Source organism: Bufo bufo, chromosome 1 (genome assembly GCF_905171765.1).
Source record: "Bufo bufo chromosome 1, aBufBuf1.1, whole genome shotgun sequence".
NCBI classification, from domain to species: Eukaryota; Metazoa; Chordata; class Amphibia; order Anura; family Bufonidae; genus Bufo; species Bufo bufo.
This window is the reverse complement of record NC_053389.1, coordinates 699,333,288-699,358,614: the sequence shown is the minus strand read 5'-3', so window position 1 is coordinate 699,358,614 and position 25,327 is coordinate 699,333,288. Positions and strand designations below refer to the sequence as shown.

The 25,327-nt window shown below is 44.9% G+C and overlaps 1 protein-coding gene across 1 annotated transcript in view; it reads right to left on the bottom strand.

The window, feature by feature from the left end:
• The window catches only part of ST8SIA2 (ST8 alpha-N-acetyl-neuraminide alpha-2,8-sialyltransferase 2), a 403,496-nt gene that overhangs the window by 118,157 nt on the left and 260,012 nt on the right, over positions 1-25,327 (bottom strand). Inside the window, exons 3-4 of the mRNA XM_040414197.1 lie at positions 14,189-14,317; positions 3,235-3,492 (exon numbers count right to left, since the gene is read on the bottom strand). Of these exons, the coding sequence (XP_040270131.1) occupies positions 3,235-3,492; positions 14,189-14,317 (387 nt within the window). The remainder of the gene's footprint in view (positions 1-3,234; positions 3,493-14,188; positions 14,318-25,327) is intronic.

The following is a 25,327-nucleotide window of genomic DNA, read 5'->3' as shown; positions in this document are numbered from 1 at the left end:
GAAAATTATTCCAGATTACATCTGCCAGAGTTTTGGTATTTCTGTAGTGATTAATGTGGTTGTAGGACCATCTAGCAGTGTTAAGTTTTATTACACTTTGGTTTTTTCCTGTTACAAAGACTGCTGCATTGTGGGTGGTGCAAAGCATTATGGGAGTGGGTGTGCAAAGCATTCTGGGAAAGAGAAGTCTCCAGGACACAGTTCAGAGCTGTCCTTCTGCATATCTCCTTCTTAAACTCCACCATCCTTGTAAAAGCATATCTGGTGAGAGATCTATCTTTGTTTCAGGGACATTATGTTATGCAGAGCTGTTTAGTTAGTTATAATTGTTACTCAGGGAAGTTTTTACTACTGTTAGCTAGCCATGCAATCCTATGTATAGGCAGCCATTTTACCATGTGCTTTCACTGATGACTTTTAATGTTACAGTATGCTATCTATGCTCTGTACTTATACTTGCTACATGTATTCTTATAGTACTACCAATCAAATACTCCTGTTTTACCAATAAACAAGTTAGACTACAAAGAACAGTCCTCTTATTTGGAAGATAGGAATGGTTTATGCTGAATGTTAGACTGCACACTTTGTGAACGTGTATGAAGACAGAACAATCATGTTTTTGCCATCCGTTTAACATATACCAAAGAGGTATGCTAAACGGATCCTTCAGATGGACGCAATACAATGGCATCGAGTTCCATTGTAAAAATAAAAAAAATAAAAAAACTTATAGGTTAATGCATATTATTTTTTACTGGACTATGCAGGATAGAAAAGTATGGTGTACTATGATTTTGTATCCTTTTTCCCCCCAATGTATACGTTAAAAGGATGGCTAAAATATGATGTGAACCTACCCTAAAGGTGCATTTATACTGGCCAATTTTCACATTATCAGGAATGAACATTCCCACAAACGATTGTATCCGATAATCTGCCCATGTAAAGCTGCCAAAGATCAGCCGATGAACAAGCAATAGCCATCGCTAATATTCGTACAGTGTAGGTGAACGCTGCATGTACTGTAAATGTAGCTCTTCACCTGCACTGATGAGCAGGTAATTATTGCGAAGGAATGCTTCCTTCCTGATAATTGTTCACTAGTCATCATGACTGCAGGATCAGACCACATGCCGGGTTTGTTTTTAGGCTGGGACCCACAAGTGTGCATTGGAGCTCTGTACACAAAATAGTCAATTCTCTTTACAAAGTTACTTTAAATTGTGTTTTAGAGGAACTGTATCAGTGGAAAAGGGTTGTAAAAATGTGCACAGTCGCATAGATTGTAATAGCATGTGGGCTGTAAAAGCATCTTTTAAAGACCCATGCAGAGCCGAGCAAAGAATTCTTTAAAATGTAGCCAAAACCTGTAGTGAATATTCTCATTGGTGAAAGAAATCCTTTCAAAGTTACACAGATTTAAAAAAATGACATGTCAACTATTCATCTCACTTACATACTATTCATTGCTAAAATAATATAACTTGTCATTAAATGAGCATATAGCACTTTTTGAAAACTGTTAGAGTACGATTCTTTACTACCTCTTGGTGTAGGGCAAGGATGGGCAACCTGAGGCTCTCCAGCTGTTGCAAAACTACAACTCCCAGCATGCCCATACTACCTACAGCTCTCACCCTACAGCAGGGCATGGTGGGAGTTGTAGTTTTACAACAGCTGGAGAGCCGCAGGTTGGCCATGCCTGGTGTAGGGCATTCCATAGGTTGACTACACTAACTATAAAAAAAACTCTTCCTAAGGGCTCATGCATGCGGCTGTTGCACAGCCACACCCCTATTGCTGCCCTTAAACAGTGGGTCCGCAATATGCGAGCACCGGCTGTGTGCACACTGTATCATGGATTCATATCCATTCACTTGGGTCTGAAATCCGGGAGATACAGTGCGCTGCGAAACAGAGGCACAGATCGGAAGCCCATGGAAGCATTACGGAGTGCTTCTGTTGGTTTTCTGCCCATGCCCCCATTGCAAAAAAGCAGTGCATGCACTGTCAGTGAATAAGTCCTTCGTCCGCATACGACGGCCCTACGGTTGGTGACCATGCACGGGCCTGGCATGAGCCTTTAGGCCCCTTTCACATGGGCGAGAATTACGCGCGGATGCAATGCGTGAGGTGAACGCATTGCACCCGCACTGAATCCAGACTCCTTCACTTCAATGGAGCTGTTCAGATGAGCGGTGATTTTCACGCATCACTTGTGCGTTGCGTGAAAATCGCAGCATGTTCTAAATTCTGCATTTTCCACGCAACACAGGCCCCATAGAAATGAATGGGAATGAGTGAAAATCGCAAGCATCCGCAAGCAAGTGCGGATGCAATGCGATTTTCACGCATGGTTGCTAAGGAGACGAGGGATGAGTTACCCGGGACCCCATTAACTTTATTATTTTCCATTATAACATGGTTACAAAGTAAAATAATAGCATTCTTTAATTCAGAATGCTAAGTAAAAGGTCCATTGTGGGGTTCAAGAAAAAAATAAATGTAACTCACCTCATCCACTTGATCGCGCAGCCGGGCTTGTCTTCTTTCTTCCTATTCTTGCAGGACCTGGCTGGAAAAGGACCATCGGTGACGTCACCGCGCTCACCATGTGGTGAGCGCGGTGACATCAGCGCAGGTCCTGCTGAATGAAGATAGAATTCTTCTATCTTCATTCCGCAGGACCTGCGCTGACGTCACTGCTCTCACCATGCGGTGAGCTCGATGACATCACCGAAGGTCCTTTTCCATCCAGGTCCTGCAAGAAGAATAAAGAAGAAGAGCCCGGCTGCGCGATCAAGTGGATGAGATGAGTTACATTTTATTTTTATTTTTTTAACCCCACAATGGACCTTTTACTTAGCATTCTGAATTAAAGAATGCTATTATTTTCCATTATAACCATGTTATAATGGAAAATAATAAAATATACAGAACTTCAGTGAAGAAGTCCGGGTTCGGGTCTGGGTATCACAGTCAGTTTTTATCACGCGCGTGCAAAACGCATTGCACCCGCGCGATAAAAACTGAACAGCGGAACGCAATCGCAGTTAAAACTGACTGCAATTGCATACCTACTCGCACGATTTTCCCTGATCGCAGACGCAACGCATCCGGACCTAATCCGGACACGCTCGTCTGCAAGGGGCCTTATAGTGATGTCTGAATCACCTTTCTTCCACCCATACAGCATGTCCCCAGGCCTTTTGTTCAGTATAATGGTATTACCTTATGACAAAGTCATGAGAGTCAATCTCTTTCCCACAGCCACTGTTGAGTAAAATGCCAGAGTTTCCCACAATGGCACAGGTCTTGAAGTTCTTGTTTTTCAAAGGGGACGTTCTAGGTAACAGTTCGTACAAGTTCTTGGATATATTCATGGTGCTGTCTCTGTCAAATATATAATGTATAATATCTCCCGGTTTCAGAGTCCCTTTTAGAACTGATATGTCCCTTTCAGCATCCAGAAAATGCAAGATTTGCTTCCTGTAAAAGTAGACAAAAAACATGAACAGTTATTAAGAAGAAGCTTACTTATACAGGAAAAGAGGCCAACAGTCCTAAATGAGCTCCTTTGCTTCAGCATCTGAAACATGCCGTTTTTTGCCGATTATGTTCTAGGTTGCTACTGAGCTCATTCTGTGTGTGCTCATTATAGTGAATATAACTGGCCCTCTTATGAGTACATAACAGAACTGTGCAATTACTACAATAACCCACAGTATAGAATTTTCTTATTTTTCTCATATTTTCAAAGGATTTAGGCACCATGCAAATGGAAAAGCACTTTGTGGCTAGACATTGGAATTTTTGAAGTGGGTGTAAAGTTGAATTTCCTCTTAAAGAGCCTTATATGCCACATAAAGACAGTGAGGGGTGATAAGCTGAAACATCAAAGCATAATTCAGTCTCTATTGTTTTATAACTGGGCCAGGAAGATCGGTATATGCGCAGCATTTTAATGCAGCTAACAACGATGTCAGGAAAGGGTGGCACTAGCAGTTAAGGCCTAGGAGAGATGGGGTTTACCAGCAAGCCTTGGAGCACTTTCAGGGCTTAGGGTACCCTCTAGATTTAATTCACATATTAATGCATGCTGTACCTCATAAAACCTATTTTTCCCTACAATCAAACCATTAAAAATGGCAAAAAAAGCCCAAATGGTTATATATGCTCTAGCAAGTTGCTTTACAGGCAAAATTCACCTGAAAGACTCCCTTTATCACATAGTAGCCACCTATATGTGAATATGTGAATACAGATGGCTTTCTGTATAGCATATTGAAGTCACTCCATATACACTAGTTCTTGTTCCGAAAATCTTTACCCTACTCCTTGTTTAGACTTTTAGCATGGCAGAGAGTCTCACTTAACCGTCTCGATCAGACCAGGAATCGGACCAGGGAGTGGTGAAGGATGGCGCCTCAGTTAGGCCCCTTTCACACGGGCAAGAATTCCGCACGGGTGCAATGCGTGAGGTGAACGCATTGCACCCGCACTGAATCCGGACCCATTCATTTCTATTGGGCTGTGCACATAAGCGGTGATCTTCGCGCATCACGCGTGTGTTGCGTGAAAATCGCAGCATGCTCTATATTGTGCGTTTTTCACGCAACACAGGCCCCATAGAAGTGCATGGGGCTGCATGAAAATCGCAAGCATCCACAAGCAAGTGCGGATGCGGTGCGATTTTCACGCATGGTTTCTAGGTGACGATCGGGATGGGGACCCGATCATTATTATTTTCCCTTATAACATGGTTATAAGGGAAAATAATAGCATTCTTAATACAGAATGCTAAGTAAATTAGGGATGGAGGGTTTAAAAAAAATAAAAAAAATAATTAAACTCACCTGATTCACTTGTTTGCGCTGCCCGGCTCGTCTTCTTTCTTCTTTTTTGATGACCTGGGAGGAAAAGGACCTTTGGTGACGTCACTGCACTCATCACATGGTCCATCACCATGGTGAGGGACCATGTGATGGACCATGCGATGAGCACAGTGATATCACCAAAGGTCCTTTTCCTCCCAGGTCATCAAAGAAGAAGAAAGAAGACAAGCCGGGCAGCGCGAACAAGTGGATGAGGCGAGTTTAATTATAATTATTTTTTTTTTAACCACTCCATCTCTAATTCTGTTTTAAGAATGCTATTATTTTCCCTTTTAACCATGTTATAAGGGAAAATATAAAAATTTACAGAATACCTAACCCAAACCCGAACTTCAGTGAAGGGGCGAGTGCTCTGTATAGATAGGCAGGGCATTCCTAGTTCCTTCCCCATAAATAGGGTGCACTAGGGTTAGTTGTTCCTATTGTCCTATCTACACAAGAGGATAAGAGCCACCCGTTTGTATGCCTGCATCGTATCAATTGAAGCACATCAAGGCACTACAAGAACTTTGAGAAACTCTCCAGTAGCCATTGGAACTTGTGTTGGATTTCATCTATTGAATCACACCAAAGCAGTTATTTAATTTCTTCTCTATTGTGTTAATTGGGCCTTGCATTGCCTCATGGTTCTGCTACAATGTAGGGGACTATATAGTACATTATTCACTAATTTTGTGTTTGTATGTCTTTTTGGTGCAGTGCATTTATTTTATTCTAGTAAAAGTTAAGTTTTATCTCCGTTTTGCCCCCTGGGGTTTTTGTTAGTATCTACTTTCCCGTTAGCGCTAATATTTTCCGGTATTGAGATCAGTCATAGGGTTTCATTACTGGAAAAAACGCTTGTTTTGTCAATGGGGACAAAACGTAACTGAACAGAACAGAATGCTCCAAAATGCATTCCGTTCAGTTCTCATACCGGAGATCAAGGATTGTACTATTCTATTAGGGGTTAGCTGTTCTGCAAAATACGGAATGCACACGGACGTCATCTGTACTTTTTGAGAATCCATTTTTTGCGGACGGCAAAATACATACGGTCGTGTGCATGAGGCTTAAGGCTGGGTTCACATCTGGGTCCTTAATTCAAGCAGTCTGTTCCGTCGGGGGAACAGACTGCCAGAATTCACTGTACCGGGCGTACATGCCAGCCCTCAGCCGGACAAAAAATGCTACATGCAGCATTTTTGGTCTGGCTGAAAGACAGCACATGTAGTAAGTGGCTAGATCGCCGCCGGACTCTATTAAATTGAATGGGGATCCGGAGGTGCGCTGTGGTATGCGGAAGTGCCGGAAACTCTGGCAGTGTGTTCCTCCACCGAAACAGACTGCCGGAGATGTGAACCCAGCCTAAGATTACCGCTACAAAATGCTGTAATACGTGGTATTTAATTTTCAATGGCATAGTACTGCTGAAATTTAAAAAAAGCCGGAAATAAAAAGAAAATAATTTCTTTCCATGAATATTGAGTCTCATGTAAATCCCTTGCTGATTGAAGTGTTTCTTAAAAAGTTTTTTGTTTTATGTTAAATAAAAGTGTATTCAGTGGCCTACTTTAAACGAAGGCAAACCAATGAATTGCTACTAGTGGTGGCTCCAGTGCCAGCCTGTAATATAATTTAAAGGGAAGCAGCGATTTAGAGCTGCATGGGGAAAGGGGGGGGGGGGGGCGCATTTATCAGTGTATTTCTGCCAGTTTTTTGGTGTAAATACATTAGTGAGAATGAGCACCATTTCAAACACAGAAGTTCTAGTGTTGATCGACAGCCAATAATACGTACAAAACCGAAGAGAAAAACGATTTTAGAGGAAATATTGTTAGGAAACATTCTTTCCTGTATATTTACTTGTATATAAAGTGCAAGTGCTGCCAAAAATGACAAGGAAGAGGCTCTCCGATACAACCTGTATATCACATAAAGGAGGGCCTCATTCACATTGTGGTACAATTGTTCAGGTAGTGGGACTCCTACAATCATAAAGCCTATGCATTAAGTGAATGGGCTGCCAAAAAATTACAAGGACCGGCACTCCAATACACCCTTTGTTACACATAAAGGAGGGCATCATACACAGTCTTGAAAAATTATGATCGATGGCCTGCTGGTGACCCTTAAAAACATTAGGAGCAAGGGCCTGCTGGTGACCCTCTAAAACATTTGAAGCAAGCCCCTGCTGATCTGACCATCAACATTATCGACAAAGGCCTGCTGCCTCTTTGGTTACTCTAGATAACCTTGGGCCGATCTCACGTCCCCGTGATGGCGACGATCTATTTGGATGTCTGCCCTATCAACTTTCGATGTTATTTTCAGCACCAACCATGGTGACCACTGGTAAGGGGGAATCAGTGTTCAATTCCGGAGAGGGAGCCTGAGAAACGGCTACGGCTATCACATCCAAACAAGTCAGCATGTGCACAAATTACCTATTAGGTATAATTAGGTGAGGGCCTGCAGGTGAGCTGACCCTGTAAAAGATTGTAGGTGAGGGCCTGCTGGTGAGCTGACCCTTTAAAAGATTGTAGATGAGGGCCTGCAGGTGAGCTGAACCTCTAAAACATTATATGCGAGGGCCTGCAGGTGATCTGACCCTCCAAAAAATTATATGGAGAGTGCCTGCTGCGTAGATGACCATTGAAAAAAATTACTTCAGCTATGAATAATTGAATAGGACTGGGGCCATGATTAAGAGGGATGGCCAGGAAAATCCGTATTGTCCCGCTAGAGGTGAAATTATTGGACCGGCACAAGACAAACCAAAGAAAAAGCATTTGCTAAGAATGTTTTCATTAATCAAAAACAAAAGACGGAGGTTCGAAGACGATCAGATACCGTCGTAGTTCCGACCATAAACAATGACGACCGGCGATCCGGCTGCATTATTCCCATGACCCGCCGAGCAGCTTCCGGGATACCAAAGTCTTTGGGTTCCGGGGGAAGTATAGTTTTAAAGCTGGCAAAGTACACTGTATGTCACAGATAAATTTTTGAAGCACACACGTTACACTGCAGATGTGGCCCTGGTAAGGTCACTGTCAGAAGCGCACTCCGTCTTCGTAAAAATGACATTGTATGTCACAGATAAATTTTTGAAGAGCACACATTACACTGCAGATGTGGTCCTGGTAAGATGACTGTCAGAAGCGGACACTGTCTCCGGAAAAATTACATTGTATGTCACAGATAAATTTTTGAAGTGCACACGTTACACTGCAGATGTGGCCCAGGTAAAGTCACTATCAGAAGCGGACACCATCTACCGAAAAATTACATTGTATGTCACAGATACATTTTCTGAAGCACACACATTACACTGCAGATGTGGCCCTGGTAAGGTCACCGTCAGAAGCGGACACCGTCTACGGAAAAAGTACAATGTATGTCAGAAAATGTTTTGAAGTGCACACGTTACACTGAAGATGTGGCCCTGGTAAGGTCACTGTCAGAAGTGGACAAAGTCTACGGAAAATGTACCCTGGATGTCACTGACATTTTAAGGATACACACACTTTACACAGGCGATGTGGCACAGCTAATCTCACTGTCTGCAGCAGACACCGTCTATTGAAAATGTACCCTGGATGTCACTGACATTTTAGGGATACACACACTTTAAACACGAGATGTGGCGCAGCTAATCTCACTGTCTGCAGCGGACACCGTCTATTGAAAAAGTACACTGGATGTTACAGATATTTTTGGGATGCGCACACTTTACACTGGAGATGTGGCGCAGCTAATCTCACTGTCCGCAGCGGATACTGTCTATTGAAAAAGTACACGGGCTGTCACAGATATTTTTTGGATGCGCACACTTTAGGGTCCATTCACACGTCCGCAATTTCGTTCCGCATTTTGCCCCCATAATCCCCCCATGATGTGCCAGTAGATGTTCACAGAGTTCCCCCCATGATGTGCCAGTAATTACCCAATAGATGCCCCCATAGTGTCCCCCATGATGTGCCAGTAATGCCCCTATATTGTCCCCCATTATGTGCCAGCAGATGCCCCCATAGTGCCCCATGATGTTCCAGTAATGCCCCCAGTAGATGCCCCCACAGTGTCCCCCATGATGTACCTGTAATGCCCCCACAGTGCCCCCATAATGTGCCAGTAGATCACCCCATAGTGTCCCCCATGATGTGCCAGTAGATGACCCCTTAGTGTCCCCCATGATGTGCCAGTAATGCCCCCATAGTGTCCCCCATCATGTGCCAGTAATGCCCCCAAAAAGTGTCCCCCATCATGTGTGAGTAATTCCACCATATTGTCCCCCATCATGTGCCAGTAATGCCCCCATAGTGTCCCCCATCATGTGCCAGTAATTCCCCCAGTTGATGCCCCCCTCATAATGTGCTAGTATAGCCCCCTATAGTGTCCCCCATCATGTGCCAGTAATGCCCCCATATTGTCCCCCATCATGTGCCAGTAATACCCCCATAGTGTTCCCCATCACGTGCCAGTAATTCCCTCAGTTGATGCCCCCATAGAGCGCCACATACAGTAGGTGTTTGTGACATTGTGTTTTCAGCACGACAGCGTCGCGCTGATACTCGGCGACGTGGTGCCGAGATCTCGCACTCACTGGGATAGCGACAGCACATCCCAGCAAGCGCGTCATAGAAGAGGCGGGAGATCCGACTTGGATTCCCGCCAATTCTACACGTGTGCGGCGTTTGTTATGAATCCTGAGGGGGAAGTCCCCGCCGGATTTTAAATAAAAATCCGGCCTGGGTCCCGCCCTCAGGAGCATACCGGGCCCTTAGGTCTGTTATGGGTTGTAAGGAGAGCCCCCCCTACGCCGAAAAAAACGGCGTAGGGGGTCCCCCTACAATCCATACCAGACCCGTATCCAAAGCACGCTACCCGGCCAGCCAGGAAGGGAGTGGGGACGAGCGAGCGCCCCCCCCCCCCCCCTCCTGAGCCGTACCAGGCTGCATGCCCTCAACATGGGGGGTTGGGTGCTCTGGGGCAGGGGGCGCACTGCGGCCCCCCCACCTCAGAGCACCCTGTCCCCATGTTGATGAGGACAGGGCCCCTTCCCGACAACCCTGGCCGTTGGTTGTCGGGGTATGCGGGCAGGAGGCTTATCGGAATCTGGGAGCCCCCTTTAATAAGGGGGCCCCCAGATACCGGCCCCCCACCCTAAGTGAATGAGTATGGGGTACATCGTACCCCTACCCATTCACCTGCAAGAAAAGTGGTAAAAACACAAATAAACCACACAGTGTATTAAAATATTTTATTTTTCTGCTCCGGAGGCCGCCCCCTGTCTTCTTTATTAGCTCTTTTACCAGGGGGGGCTCTTCTTCTTCCGATATCCCGACGGGTCTTCTCCGCTATCCGGGGGGGGTCTTCTCAACTCTCCGGGGTTCTCCTTCTGTCTTCTCCTTCTGTCTTGTTGTCTCCTTCTGTCTTCTGTCTCCGGGGGGGGCTCTTCTTCTTCCGATATCCCGACGGGTCTTCTCCGCTATCCGGGGGGGTCTTCTCAACTCTCCGGGGTTCTCCTTCTGTCTTCTCCTTCTGTCTTGTTGTCTCCTTCTGTCTTCTGTCTCTGGGGGGGGCTCTTCTTCTTCCGATATCCCGACGGGTCTTCTCCGCTATCCGGGGGGGTCTTCTCAACTCTTCGGGGTTCTCCTTCTGTCTTCTCCTTCTGTTCTTCTTCTGTCTTCTCCTTCCTTCTTGTTGTCTCGGCGCACCCCGGTTCTTCGTCTCGCGAGACTCGGCGCACCCCGATTCTTCTCTCTGTTGTTGACTCGGCGCACCCCGGTTCTCGCGAGACGAAGAATCGGGGTGCGCCGAGTCTCGCGAGACGAAGAACCGGGGTGCGCCGAGTCAACAACAGAGAGAAGAATCGGGGTGCGCCGAGTCTCGCGAGACGAAGAACCGGGGTGCGCCGAGACAACAAGAAGGAAGGAGAAGACAGAAGAAGAACAGAAGGAGAAGACAGAAGGAGAACCCCGAAGAGTTGAGAAGACCCCCCCGGATAGCGGAGAAGACCCGTCGGGATATCGGAAGAAGAAGAGCCCCCCCCGGAGACAGAAGACAGAAGGAGACAACAAGACAGAAGGAGAAGACAGAAGGAGAACCCCGGAGAGTTGAGAAGACCCCCCCCGGATAGCGGAGAAGACCCGTCGGGATATCGGAAGAAGAAGAGCCCCCCCTGGTAAAAGAGCTAATAAAGAAGACAGGGGGCGGCCTCCGGAGCAGAAAAATAAAATATTTTAATACACTGTGTGGTTTATTTGTGTTTTTACCACTTTTCTTGCAGGTGAATGGGTAGGGGTACGATGTACCCCATACTCATTCACTTAGGGTGGGGGGCCGGTATCTGGGGGCCCCCTTATTAAAGGGGGCTCCCAGATTCCGATAAGCCTCCTGCCCGCATACCCCGACAACCAACGGCCAGGGTTGTCGGGAAGGGGCCCTGTCCTCATCAACATGGGGACAGGGTGCTCTGAGGTGGGGGGGCCGCAGTGCGCCCCCTGCCCCAGAGCACCCAACCCCCCATGTTGAGGGCATGCAGCCTGGTACGGCTCAGGAGGGGGGGGGGGGGGCGCTCGCTCGTCCCCACTCCCTTCCTGGCTGGCCGGGTAGCGTGCTTTGGATACGGGTCTGGTATGGATTGTAGGGGGACCCCCTACGCCGTTATTTTCGGCGTAGGGGGGGCTCTCCTTACAACCCATAACAGACCTAAGGGCCCGGTATGCTCCTGAGGGCGGGACCCAGGCCGGATTTTTATTTAAAATCCGGCGGGGACTTCCCCCTCAGGATTCATAACAAACGCCGCACACGTGTAGAATTGGCGGGAATCCAAGTCGGATCTCCCGCCTCTTCTATGACGCGCTTGCTCTCCATCGCGGCAAGCCAGCTCGGCGCTGGCTCCCGCGATGGGGCTCGTATGTGCTCAATCTCGCCGAGAAATACGGCGAGATTGACACAAAATCGGGTTCACCTACTGTAAAAATAAAAATAAAACACTAATACTTACCTTCATACTGGCAGCAGACGTGATGATGTAATCGCTCCACCTGCGCCAGCCTCTGATAGGCTACAAGCCTAGTGCCTGCAGCCTATCAGAAGAGCAGGAAAGGGAGACACCTCTTCATTGCTCTGCTGCAACATTAATCTGTATCGCTCATCTCCTCCTGACCTGCTGCCGCCGCTGCCGGGCTCCGGATCAGGATTCAGCCAGCAACACAGTTCTCCGATCCGGCTGTAATTTTAACAACCGGATCTGGAGAAACGGAGGGAACCGGCTGAATCCCATGCCTAGATGCACATACTTTTCACAGGAGATGTGGCGCAGCTAATCTCACTGTCCGTAGCGGACACCGTCTATTGAAAAAGTACACTGGATGTCACTGCTATTTTAGGGATGCACAAATTTTAAACAGGAGATGTGGCGCGGATAATTTAGGTGTCCGCAGTGGCCTATTACACTGTATTTAGCGCTGCTGTCACACACAATAGTCCTTAAAAGGACTTTTGGGTCTCTGAAAGGTTTTTTGTATAAAAATCTCCCTATTACACTCCCTACACTGTCTGTCCCTTCCTATGCACAGCTCTTCCTAACACTGAGCAATTTAGCGCAGGTTACGCTACAAACATATATTGCTGCTGTCACACACAATAGTCCTTACAAGGACTTTTTGGTCTGTGAAAAGTTTTTGTACAAAAAAAATATTCATTTGCACTCCCTACACTCTCTGTCCCTTCCTATGCTCAGCTCTTCCTGACTACGAATGAGCCGAACATGCGTCATCGGGTGCTATCAGGGTCGGCTCTATCATAAGGCAGCCCAAGCGGCTGCTTGAGGGCGCAGAGAAGGGGGGGCGGCGTCAGGGCGGAAAACAATTAACTTGCTAACTTACACTTGCCCCGCTGAGCCTGTGTGCCATGTAGCCCGGCCGCCCCATTAGGGGGCAGGGGGAGAGGATGGCACTATGATATTAGCACATGGGGGGGGCAAGAAATGGACATGAATCATGAGAGGCAGAAATGTGAAATATTGGGGGGGGGGGGCAAGAAATGGACATGAATCATGAGGGGCAGAAATGTGAAATGATGGGATGGGGGGGTGCCAAAATGTAGATTCGCTTGTGTTGACAAAAATCCTTGCACCGGCCCTGGGTGCTATACAGCACCCGATGACGTGTTCCGGACAGCCAATCACTGTAATGCCAGTAACCAACATGGCTACGGCATTACAGTGAGGGCAGTACTTACCTGCACGTAGCAGCCAAGAAACGTGCGGGGAGGAGACTCGAGCATTGCGCTCGAGCACATGCGGTACTCGGCCGAATACCACCATGTGCCGAGCATGCTCGATCATCACTAGTGACTTCTTATTACTCTTTTTTTTTATTAAAATTCGTTCTGCTCAATAAAAAAAAAAAAAACTAAATGTAAATTGATCCAAATAATTGGGCGTTGCACTTTTCATTCTGCACTGCTTGAGAATGTTTGATACATGGATACTGGAAAACTCGGTGAGACAGGGGTGCTAAATTTTGCTGTGGGGCCCTATGAGATTTGTCCTTGAGGACATTTATTATTGTGTTTGTGTTTCAATTACTCAGACCACTTCTTGCTGTCAGTGAACAAAATTTGCTTGTTCAGATCGAGAGGCTGCAAACATTTTCTGATCATGTACAGCGTACACAGTTGTTTGACTTAAAGGGGTTGTCTCACTTTAGTAAGTGGCATTTATCATGTAGAGAAAGGTACTACAAGCCACTTACTAATGTATTGTGATTGTCCTTATTGCTTGATTTGCTGGCTGGATTCATTTTTCCATCACATTATACACTGCTCGTTTCCATGGTTATGACCACCCTGCAATCCAGCAGAGGTGGTCGTTCTTGGACACTATAGGAAAAATTGTCAGCCTCTCTGATGGCCGGGACCATGGAAGCGCACATAGGCGAGTGCTTTTTCCTATAGTGTGCAAGCACGACCACGACTGATGGACTGCAGGGTGGTCATAACCATGGAAACGAGCAGTGTATAATGTGATGGAAAAATGAATCCAGCCAGCAAAGGAGGAAATATGGACAATACCAATACATTAGTAAGTGGCTTGTATTAACTTTCTGTACATGATAAATGGCACTTAGCGAAGTGAGACATCCCCTTTAAGTATATCATTGCTCACTCTTATCACCAACGTGAAGCAGAAATCAAGAAATCTGTGAGGAATCAATACATGCAACACATTATAAAGTGGCATCATGTTTCATAGTCATTCAGCCTTTTTCTCTTTTATATCAATGATCTAATAAACTTACCTGATCTTCATTGAAAGGGTCTCATTATGTCTCCATTTCACAATTGCCGGTTTCATATGTAATTTGATGCTTTCATGGCTTCTGACTGTAGCAGCTGGACTACTTGAATCATTTATTGATGATCCAACTCTAAAAGGAAGAATGTAACAGTTTATATTTAATGCAATATTTTTGTAAATGTCCTTGAACATTAAAAAGTATATAAGATATTCAAAGACAGTATTTCTGGTTTTATTTTAGTATCAACATGAAATCTTTCAGAATATCAAAGTGCCAATGAACTGAAAATAAGGTGCCATTGAAACTCATGCGCTGTGTGTAATCTCTCATGTCCTTTCCCCTGTATGCTTAGTTTAGACCACTGGCACTGGACAAATTAGGTGAATGTTGTAAGAGGGAAGCAAAAGAACACAGGAAACATATATATGTCTAACACGTAACCTCTAATGCTCTGTTCACATCTCTGTTAGGTAAGGTTGCGTTCATTTCGGATATCCGCTGCCTGATATGGTGGGAATGTCGGCTGATGGCTGGGCAAAAAACTGTTGTGTGCAATGTTTTTTGTCTGGCTAAAACCCGAAATTTATGCTTAAAATCAGCCGGATCACCGTCATTGCAGTCAAGGGGGATCCGGTGGTGAAGTAGAGGATTCGGCAACACCAGATCCTGTGAGAGCAGGCAAGTTGCTCTGTGCTGGAACAGCCTGCCGAGTCTCCTAACGGAGATTTAAACGAAGCCTAAGGCCTTCTGCACACTAGTGATGAGCAGCATAGGCAATATTCGTTTTTGCGATATTTCGCAAATTTTTGTCCTAATATTCGGCATAAATTTGCAAATTCTAGAATTCCTGATCTCCAGTCATTATTTTCTTGATTGCGAAAATCAGCAATGTAATATGCGCGCGCAATACAGGCGTGGCTCACTTTTGCTACATTTTTCAAGCTGCTAGAAGTTGCCTGAGACTGGAGAAAATGCACAGTACAGTAATTCCTATCACACTACCTAACACCCTGCACTGGAACCCATCAGCTACACTATATCACTATCTAACCTACACTATATCCTACTAACTATCTGTATTATATATGAGCTAACTAACTATCTAATGTAATTGGATAAGGAATAGGATCCAGATGAAAGCACAGAGCACAGCAATGTCACTGCTCTCTCTCAGAACTGCAAAAAATACAACAGAAAATGGCTGCTGGGGAGTTTCTTAGGCCCCTTTCACACGGGCGAGTATTCCGCGCAGATGGGGTTGCGTGAAAATCGCAAGCATCCGCAAGCAAGTGCAGATGCGGTGCGATTTTCACGCACGGTTGCTAGGAGACTATTGGGATGGGGACCCGATCATTATTATTTTCCCTTACAACATGGTTATAAGGGAAAATAATAGCATTCTGAATACAGAATGCATAGTACAATAGCGCTGGAGGGGTTAAAAAAAATAAAAAATAATTAAACTCACCTTAATCCATTTGCTCGCGCAGCCCGGCTTCTCTTCTGTCTTCTTTTTTGCTGTGTGCAGGAACAGGACCTGTGGTGATGTCACTCCGGTAATCACATGGTCCGTCACATTCTTTTACCATGGTGATGGATCATGTGATGGACCATGTGATGACCGGAGTGACGTCACCACAGGTCCTGTTCCTGCACACAGCAAAAAAGAAGACAGAAGAGAAGCCGGGCTGCGCGAGCAAGTGGATTAAGGTGACATTAACTATTTTTTTTTTTTTTAACCCCTCCAGCGCTATTGTACTATGCATTCTGTATTCAGAATACTATTATTTTCCCTTATAACCATGTTATAAGGGAAAATAATACAATCTACCCAGCACCTAACCCAAACCCGAACTTCTGTGAAGAAGTTCGGGTTTGGGTACCAAACATGCCGATTTTTCTCACGCGAGTGCAAAACGCATTACAATGTTTTGCACTTGTGCAGAAAAATCGCGCATGTTCCAGCAACGCACCCGCACCTTTTCCCGCAACGCCTGTGTGAAAGAGGCCTTATATAGTAAGGGGTAGGCAACTTTCCTATTGGTTGCTAGGAATGTTGCTAAGGTTTGACAAAGATATTGCAGCCTTCTCATTGGCCCACAAGCAAGAAGGGAGGTTACTGATGAAAAAAAAAAATCGAGAATATTCACGATTACGAAGATATAACACAATATTATAGATCTTCGCGAATTCTCGAAGTGCCGATATTCGCAATAAAAATTTGCCATTGGAATATTCGCGATCAACACTACTGCACACGACCATATGCCCTCCGAGACATGCTGTCCATGAGCGGGCCATTTGTCCCGGAGCGGATTACAATGATGCTGTGGACATCGGGCCGCCCGCAGGACTATTGTCCCGCACTCATAAGATCATAGAAGTGCGGGACAAAAGCCCCACCGGCGGCCCAAAGGTCCACAGCATCATTATAATCTATGATGCTGTGTGCTCCCGTGCACACGATCAATGCCGCTCCTGGACATATGGCCCGCTCACAGACCGTATATCTCGGAGGGCATACGGTCGTGTGCAAGAGGTCTAATTCAGTGTTGCACATCACTTTATCAGGGCAGAAATGTCCCTTTCCTGTTTGTTCTTGAGATGCAGAACAGGTTACTACACAATTCTCAGTTACTGACACACATTATGAACATGCAGATGAGCAACCAGCCAGAAAAGAAGTGTTCAAAGAGTCTGTATAAAAAGCCTGAGGGTACAGAGCACTTCGTTCAGCTCTGGGAACAGTAAAATGGAAAGCAGAGATGTAGCTGACATTGATCGAAAAATGCTGGATGGAAATAGGCTGGGTTACAGTTAGGCTGGGTTCACACGGGCGTCACGTTTTGGCTCAGGATGCGTCCCGGGTGCATTACGGCAAACCCGCGCAAGTAGGTATCCAATTGCAGTCAGTTTTGACTGCGATTGTGTTCTGTTGTTCAGTTTTTATTGCGCGGGTGCAATGCGTTTTGCACGCGCGTGATAAAAAACTGAATGTGGTACCCAGACCCGAACGTCTTCACTGAAGTTCAGGTTTGGTTTCGGTGTTGTGTAGATGTAATTATTTTCCCTTATAACATGGTTATAAGGGAAAATAATAGCATTCTTTAATACAGAATGCTTAGTACAAGGTCAATTGAGGGTTAAAAAATAAAATAAAAAATTTACTCACCTCCTCCAATTGATTGCATAGCTGCCGGTCTCCTGTTCTTTCTTCAGGACCTGTCAAAGGACCTGTGGTGACGTCACTGAGCCCATCACATGGTCCAATCACATGTGATTTGGACCATGTGATGTGACGTCACCACAGGTCCTTTAGCCGGCAGCTCATGATTAAAGAAGTAAGAAGAGATTGGCAACTACGCGATCAAGAGGAGGAGGTGAGTTAATCGTTTTTTATTTTTTTAACCCTCAATTGACCTTCTACTAAGCATTCTGTATTCAGAATGCTATTATTTTCCCTTATAACCATGTTATAAGGGGAAATAATATAGTGAATAGACTGTCATCTTAGCAACCATGCGTGAAAATCGCACCGCATCCGCACTTGCTTGCGGATGCTTGTGATTTTCACGCAGCCCCATTCACTTCTATGGGGCCTGAGTTGCGTGATAAACGCACAATATAGAGCATGCTGCGATTTTCACACAACGCACAAGTGATGCGTGAAAATCACTGCTCATCTGAACAGCCCCATAGAAGTGAATGGGTCCGGATTCAGTGCGGGTGCAATGCGTTCACCTCACGCATTGCACCCGCGCGGAAATCTCGCCCATGTTCAGTTTGTGACCCAGATACAAGACATGATGGGATTTTTTACTGAATACAGAAATGAATAACAGTAACTTTTTCCTACATAGACTTGTTATTACTTAGAATGAATACTTGTATATCTAAGGCTACTTTCACAATAGCGTTAATATTTTCTGGTATTGAGATCCGTCATAGGGTCTCAATACCGGAAAAAATTCTTCCGTTTTGTCCCCATTAATTGTCAATGGGGACAAAATGTAACTGACCAGAACGGAATGCTCCTGAATGCATTCCGTTCCGTTCTCATACCGGAGAGCAAACCGCGGCATGCTTCGGTTTGCTTTCCGTCCTGGCATGCGGAGCTAAACGGATCCGTCATGACCCACAATGCAAATCAATAGGGACGGATTTGTTTTCTCTGACATAATCTGACACAATAGAAAACGGATCTGTCCCCCATTGACTTTCAATGGAGTTCATCTGTCTTGGCAATGTTAAAGATAATACAACCGGATCCGTTCATAACAGATGCAGATGGTTGTATTATCAGTAATGGAAGCGTTTTTGCTGATCCAGCAAAAATGCTAGTGTGAAAGTAGCCTAAGAAAGTCTAGTGTTAAATTTTTTGCCTATATCAGTAGTACATGGGAATATATGAAACTTTATATTATCTTCCCACAGCCTATATTTCCCCTTTCCCTGCCTGATGGCTCTAAAACCTGTCAGACCTAAAAAAAAAAAAACTGCTTAAAGTATATTGATGATCAAGGGGGCAGCTGTAGAATCTCTCCTCAAAGTGTCTGTAAGGGCTCATGTTCGCAAAAAACGGATCCGCAAAAAATACGGATGATGTCCGTGTGCATTCCGTATTTTGCAGAATGTAACAGCTGGCCCCTAATAGAACAGTACTATGCTTGTCCGTAATACAGACAATAGGACATGTTCTATTTATTTGCAGAACGGAAATACGGACATATGGAAACGGAATGCACACAGAATAACTTCTGTTTTTTTTGCGGACCCATTGAAATGAATAGTTCCGCATACGGTCTGCAAAAAAAAACTAAAAAAACTGAACGGACACGGAAAGAAAATACTTTGTGTGCATGAAGCCTAAGACTGCATGCTGTGAGAGGGAGAGGGAGCATCAGCGAGAGACTTTTGTCTTAGGCCTCTTTCACACTACCATTTTTTTTTTTCGATTTGCGGGCCGTTTTTTGGCGTTCCGTATACGGTCCGTATATGGAACCATTCATTTCAATGGTTCCGCAAAAAAAACTGAATGTACTCTGTATGCATTCCGTTTTCGTATTTCCGTTTTTCCGTTCCGTTGAAAGATAGAACATGTCCTATTATTGCCCACAAATCACGTTCCGTGGCTCCATTCAAGTCAATGGGTCCGCAAAAAAACGGAACACATACGGAAATGCATCCGTATGTCTTCCCTATCCGTTCCGTTTTTGCGTAACCATCTATTAAAAATGTTATGCTCAGCCCATATGGAAAAAACTGAACGGAGAAACGGAACGGATACGGAAACACACCGGAAACAAAAAAAACGGAACAACGGACCGCAAAACACTGAAATAGCCATACGGTCGTGTGAAATAGGCCTTAGTGAATCCAGCACAGCTTGCATATGACACCACAAAGAGCCTACCCTCACAGCAGGCATGAAGAGAGAAAATATACAGGGAGGGAAAGAAAAAGTCTCAATACAATGCAGATTAGAGAAATCGAATCTGGTGAACTACATGCATTGTAATATACATCTCCAGATCCCTAAGGAGTGATTACTATTTTCTTTTATTGTAGTAATAGGTATTCTAAAAATGTGTTTGTGACCACACAGTCTATATGTTTGAGAAATGTGTTTATTTTCCATTGATTTTCATTATTATGACAAGCAACAAGCTAATTTCCTCTCATGCTCATTTCACTGCTCACCTGACACTGTAATTCTTTGACCCAAAGCAATTTCTAATTAGCTTGGCCAGCATGACCATTAAACACCTCAATGCTAGACGTTAAGTAAACATGTCAGGCATTGACGGATCATTTGTTCAGCGTTCCTGTTTCACATGCTAAGTAAGTTCTGCTGCACAATATCCATCCCTCGAATAGTGATAAGAAGAACCTCTTAGATATTCATATTTTCTCTAGCAGACATAATGTTCTCTCTTTTTGAAGCTCTATATACTTTTAAAGAAATCCATGGTCAAGAAAAAATATTTGATGTATGAACATTGGGTGCTAGAAAAAGGGAGATGAAAATCATACAAATAACCTGTGCATAGACCAGGGGGAGAGGAGATGGAAAACACCTCATTTAAAGGGGTTGTCCGGGTTCAGAGCTGAACCCGGACATACCCTTATTTTCACCCAGGCAGCTCCCCTGAGGCTAGCATCGGAGCATCTCGTGCTAAATTGTGCAGGGCAAGGGCTCTTTTGTTTTCAATAGCACACTGCCGGGCGGAAACTTCGGTGACGTCACCGGCTCTGATGGGCGGGCTTTAGCGCTGCCCTAGCAGTTGCTAAATCCCGCCCATCAGTGCCGGTAACGTCACCGGGGTTCCTGGCAGCCCCATGGAGAGCCCCAGTACGTCACCGGAACTCCAAAAAATGCCTTTGCTCTGCGCGATTTAGCACAGGGCAAAGGAGAGCTTCGGAGCATGAACTGCTCCGATGCTCATGTCAGGGGGGCTGCCGGGGGGAAAATGGAGGTATGTTCGGGTTCAGCTCTGAACCCAGACAACCCCTTTAATTGCATCGTAATTGAATTGACCTATTCTAAATAGAGAAGTGACCAAGTGCCATACATCTATCTGCAGCCTACTATTGACTGGGGCAATATCTGCATCTGCACCATGCTAGTGACTATGGGAGATATCTGTAGCACACTAGTTATTGGGAGGAATATCTGCAGTGGCCGAATTTGGAGTGAACCCAACGCTACACTGGGTTACTCGGACACCGTCGAGGTGTCCCCATGTGTTGTTGCTCTCCGGAAAAGATGGTAAGGCGTGGTGCATCCAAACAGGAAATAAGTCCAGAGAGTCATGGTCTGCAGTAAACCCGTGTGCTTCTTTACTGGAAGAATTCAGTTGCGAAACAATACAGGCGAAGCATAGGGCTGGCTTTTCCAGTCTCCCTGGCAGAAGAAGAGTATGATGCTCAGGAAAGGCATGAGCTAGCTGTCCCTCTCTCTCTCTCAGGCTGGTACCCTGGAGAAAGGTCTGTGGCAGGCTATCCCTGTTTCAGCGTCTTCTTCTGGTCGCTCAAGTAGTCTGGCAGAGTCTCCTCTTCTAGGCATTGTTCCCTAACTGGAGAAGACTAGGGGCTCTGGCTGTTCTCCTTATATATATGGTTTCTGGCTGGACTAAAACCTTCTAGTAGAAGGGGTGGAGTGGAGAAACTCAGCACAAATACAACTCATTGACTTGCATTAGACCTTCAATGATACTTAATGGCAATAACACAGCAGTTTTTCCAAACAAAAACAGGTTTTCAGACATAATGACAGAACTAAACCAGACATCGAAAAGGTCAGTCTGTCTGGTTTTGGTAGTAAACAAGTTTGGCTTTTTCCCTTCAAAACATGCTCCTGCTATAGTTGTGACACAGGCAGTAATTGGGCTTTGGGCGGAGTTAGAGGTGTGGTCTAGTATGAAAAAAATGCCATGTTGCGCGCCGCACATATTGTCCCTCTTTCCGATTTTCAAAAGTTGGGAGGTATGCTAATTAGTCTTCACTGGTTAGTTTTAGGTGCAGTAAGAACCTGGGGGATTTGCTAGTGGAAGGGTAGGTTTGGGAGACAGTTTGAACAGGGACCTAACTGGCTAACTGGCTAAGGCTAATTTCACACTCGCGTTTGGTGTGGATCCGTCATGGATCTGCACAGACGGATCTGTTCAGATAACACAACCATCTGCATCCGTTCAGAACGGATCCATTGGTATTATCTTTAACACAGCCAAGACGGATCTGTCTAGAACACCATTGAAAGTCAATAGAGGACGGATCCGTTTTCTATTGTGCCAGATTGTGTAATAGAATCCGTCCTCATTGACTTACATTGTGTGTCAGAAGGGATCCGTTTGGCTCAGTTTCGTCAGACGGACACCAAAACGCTGCAATCATTGTTTTGGTGTCCGCCTCCAAAGCGGAATGGAGACGGAACTGAGGCAAACTGATGCATTTTGAGCGGATCCTTTTCCATTCAGAATGCATTAGGATAAAACTGATCCGTTTTGGACCGCTTGTGAGAGCCCTGAACGGATCTCACAAATGGAAAGCCAAAATGCCAGTGTGAAAGTTGCCTAAGACGTATGATGCCAGAGGGTAATCATCACTGTGGCCAGTGTAGTTTTTGCAGCAACTTATTAAAGGGATATGTAAGATTGGGCAATAGTTCACACAAACGTATGGCTTTTATAGTTTTTTTCGGTCGGTTTTTCACGGATCCGTTGTTCTGTTTTTGAGTTCCGTTGTGTTTCCGTTTCCTTTCTGTTTTTCCGTATGCCATGTACAGTATACAGTAATTACATAGAAAAAATTGTGCTGGACATAACATTTTCAATAGATGGTTCAGCAAAAACTGAACGGATACGGCAGACATACGGATGCATTTCCGTATGTGTTCCGTTTTTTTGGCGGACCCATTGACTTGAATGGAGCCACGGAACGTGATTTGCGGGCAATAATAGGACATGTTCTATCTTTCAACGGAACGGAAATACGGAAACGGAATGCTTACGGAACATATTCGGTTTTTAATGCGTAACCATTGAAATTATTATTTTGGGGAAAGGGGGTGATTTGAAATTTTATATATTTAATTTTTTAAATAATTTTTAAAACATTTTTTTTTTTTACACATTTTATAGCTCCCATAGCAAACTATAACAAGCAATCATCATATTGCTTTTTACATAGACTCCAGTGCACTAGCATTGGAGTCTATGAGGATTACATCATGTTCCTATGGAGCCCTGCCACAGGAAGGGGCTCCATAGGAAGTTATGTGTAGTAGCCTCAAATCCTTCAGGAGGACTGAGGCTCCCGCACTCACCATCCAGCTCCCCTAATCCTTCCGCACACCTCCGGGTTTTTGCGCTCCCAGATGTCACGGCATCTGAGGGGCTAAATGTATGCGATCAATGTTATCATCAATCGATACATCAGTCCTGGGTGCAGGGCCGGCGCTATAATAAGGCAGACCAAGCGGCTGCCTTAAGGCGCAGAGACGTGGGGGGGGGGGGGGGGAATGAAACTTTTTTTCTTTTTAAATACCCTGTATTTTTCGCCCCTGAGTCTTATGGGGTGATTCCTCCCTACTACCTTTCTTGTGAATGGGCACAACATTTGCTAATTTCCAATCTTCTGGGACGACTCCTGTTGCCAGTCATTGGTTAAATAAATCTGTTAATGGTTTTGCTAGTTCACCGCTGAGCTCTTTTAATAGCTTTGAGTGTATCCCAGCAGGTCCCTGTGACTTATTTGTATTAATTTTAGACAGCTGACTTAGAACCTCTTCCTCTGTAAAGACACATGCATCAAAAGATTCATTAGTCTTCTTTCCTAACTGAGGTCCTTTTCCTTCATTTTCCTTTGTGACCTCACTGTGCACAGCCTTCACAGCCTAGGACCAGGAAGAACAGAGAGAGCGCTGGTGGTGAGGAGCAGCGGCGTCCAGGAGCAGGAGATGTAAGTTATTTTATTTTATTTTATTTGCACTGATGTCTGACATGGGGGGCATGATGTCTGACATGGGGGGGCATGATGTCTGGCATGGGGGGGCATGATGTCTGACATGGGGGGGCATGATGTCTGACATGGGGGGGCATGATAGAAACATAGAAACATTGAATGTGTCGGCAGATAAGAACCATTTGGCCCATCTAGTCTGCCCAATATACTGAATACTATGGATAGCCCCTGGTCCTATCTTATATGAAGGATGGCCTTATGCCTTTCCCATGCATGCTTAAACTCCTTCACTGTATTTGCAGCTACCACTTCTGCAGGAAGGCTATTCCATGCATCCACTACTCTCTCAGTAAAGTAATACTTCCTGATATTACTTTTAAACCTTTGCCCCTCTAATTTAAAACTATGTCCTCTTGTAGCAGTTTTTCTTCTTTTAAATATTCTCTCCTCTTTTACCTTGTTGATTCCTTTTATGTATTTAAAAGTTTCTATTATATCCCCTCTGTCTCGTCTTTCTTCCAAGCTATACATGTTAAGGTCCTTTAATCTTTCCTGGTAAGTTTTATCCTGCAATCCATGTACTAGTTTAGTAGCTCTTCTCTGAACTCTCTCCAAAGTATCAATATCCTTCTGGAGATATGGTCTCCAGTACTGAGCACAATACTCCAAATGAAGTCTCACTAGTGCTCTGTAGAGCGGCATGAGCACCTCCCTCTTTCTACTGGTAATTCCTCTCCCTATACACCCAAGCATTCTGCTAGCATTTCCTGCTGCTCTATGACATTGACTGACTACCTATAAGTCTTCTGAAATAATGATCCCTAAATCCCTTTCCTCAGATACTGAGGTTAGGACTGTATCACTGATTTTATATTCTGCTCTTGAGTTTTTATGCCCCAGGTGCATTATCTTGCACTTATCAACATTAAATTTTAGTTGCCAGATTTTTGACCATTCCTCTAGTTTTCCTAAATCCTTTTCCATTTGGTGTATCCCTCCAGGAACATCAACCCTGTTACAAATCTTTGTGTCATCAGCAAAAAGACACACCTTACCATCGAGGCCTTCTGCAATTTTGCTGATAAAGATATTAAACAATATGGGTCCCAGAACAGATCCCTGAGGTACCCCACTGGTAACAAGACCTTGGTCTGAATATACTCCATTGACTACAACCCTCTGTTGCCTGTCCCTCAGCCACTGCCTAATCCATTCAACAATATGGGAGTCCAAGCCCAAAGACTGCAATTTATTGATAAGCCTTCTATGTGGGACAGTATCAAAAGTCTAGATAAGCGATGTCTACTACACCTCCTCCATCTATTTATTTTAGTCACCCAATCAAAAAAATCAATAAGATTAGTTTGACATGATCTCCCTGAAGTAAACCCATGCTGTCTTTCATCTTTCAATCCATGGGATTTTAGATGTTACACAATCCTCTCCTTAAGTATGGTTTCCATTAATTTCCCCACTATTGATGTCAGGCTTACTGGCCTATAGATGCCCGATTCCCCCCTACTACCTTTCTTGTGAATGGGCACAACATTTGCTAATTTCCAATCTTCTGGGTCGACTCCTGTTGCCAGTGATTGGTTAAATAAATCTGTTAATGGTTTTACTAGTTCACCGCTGAGCTCTTTTAATAGCTTTGGGTGTATCCCAGAAGGTCCCTGT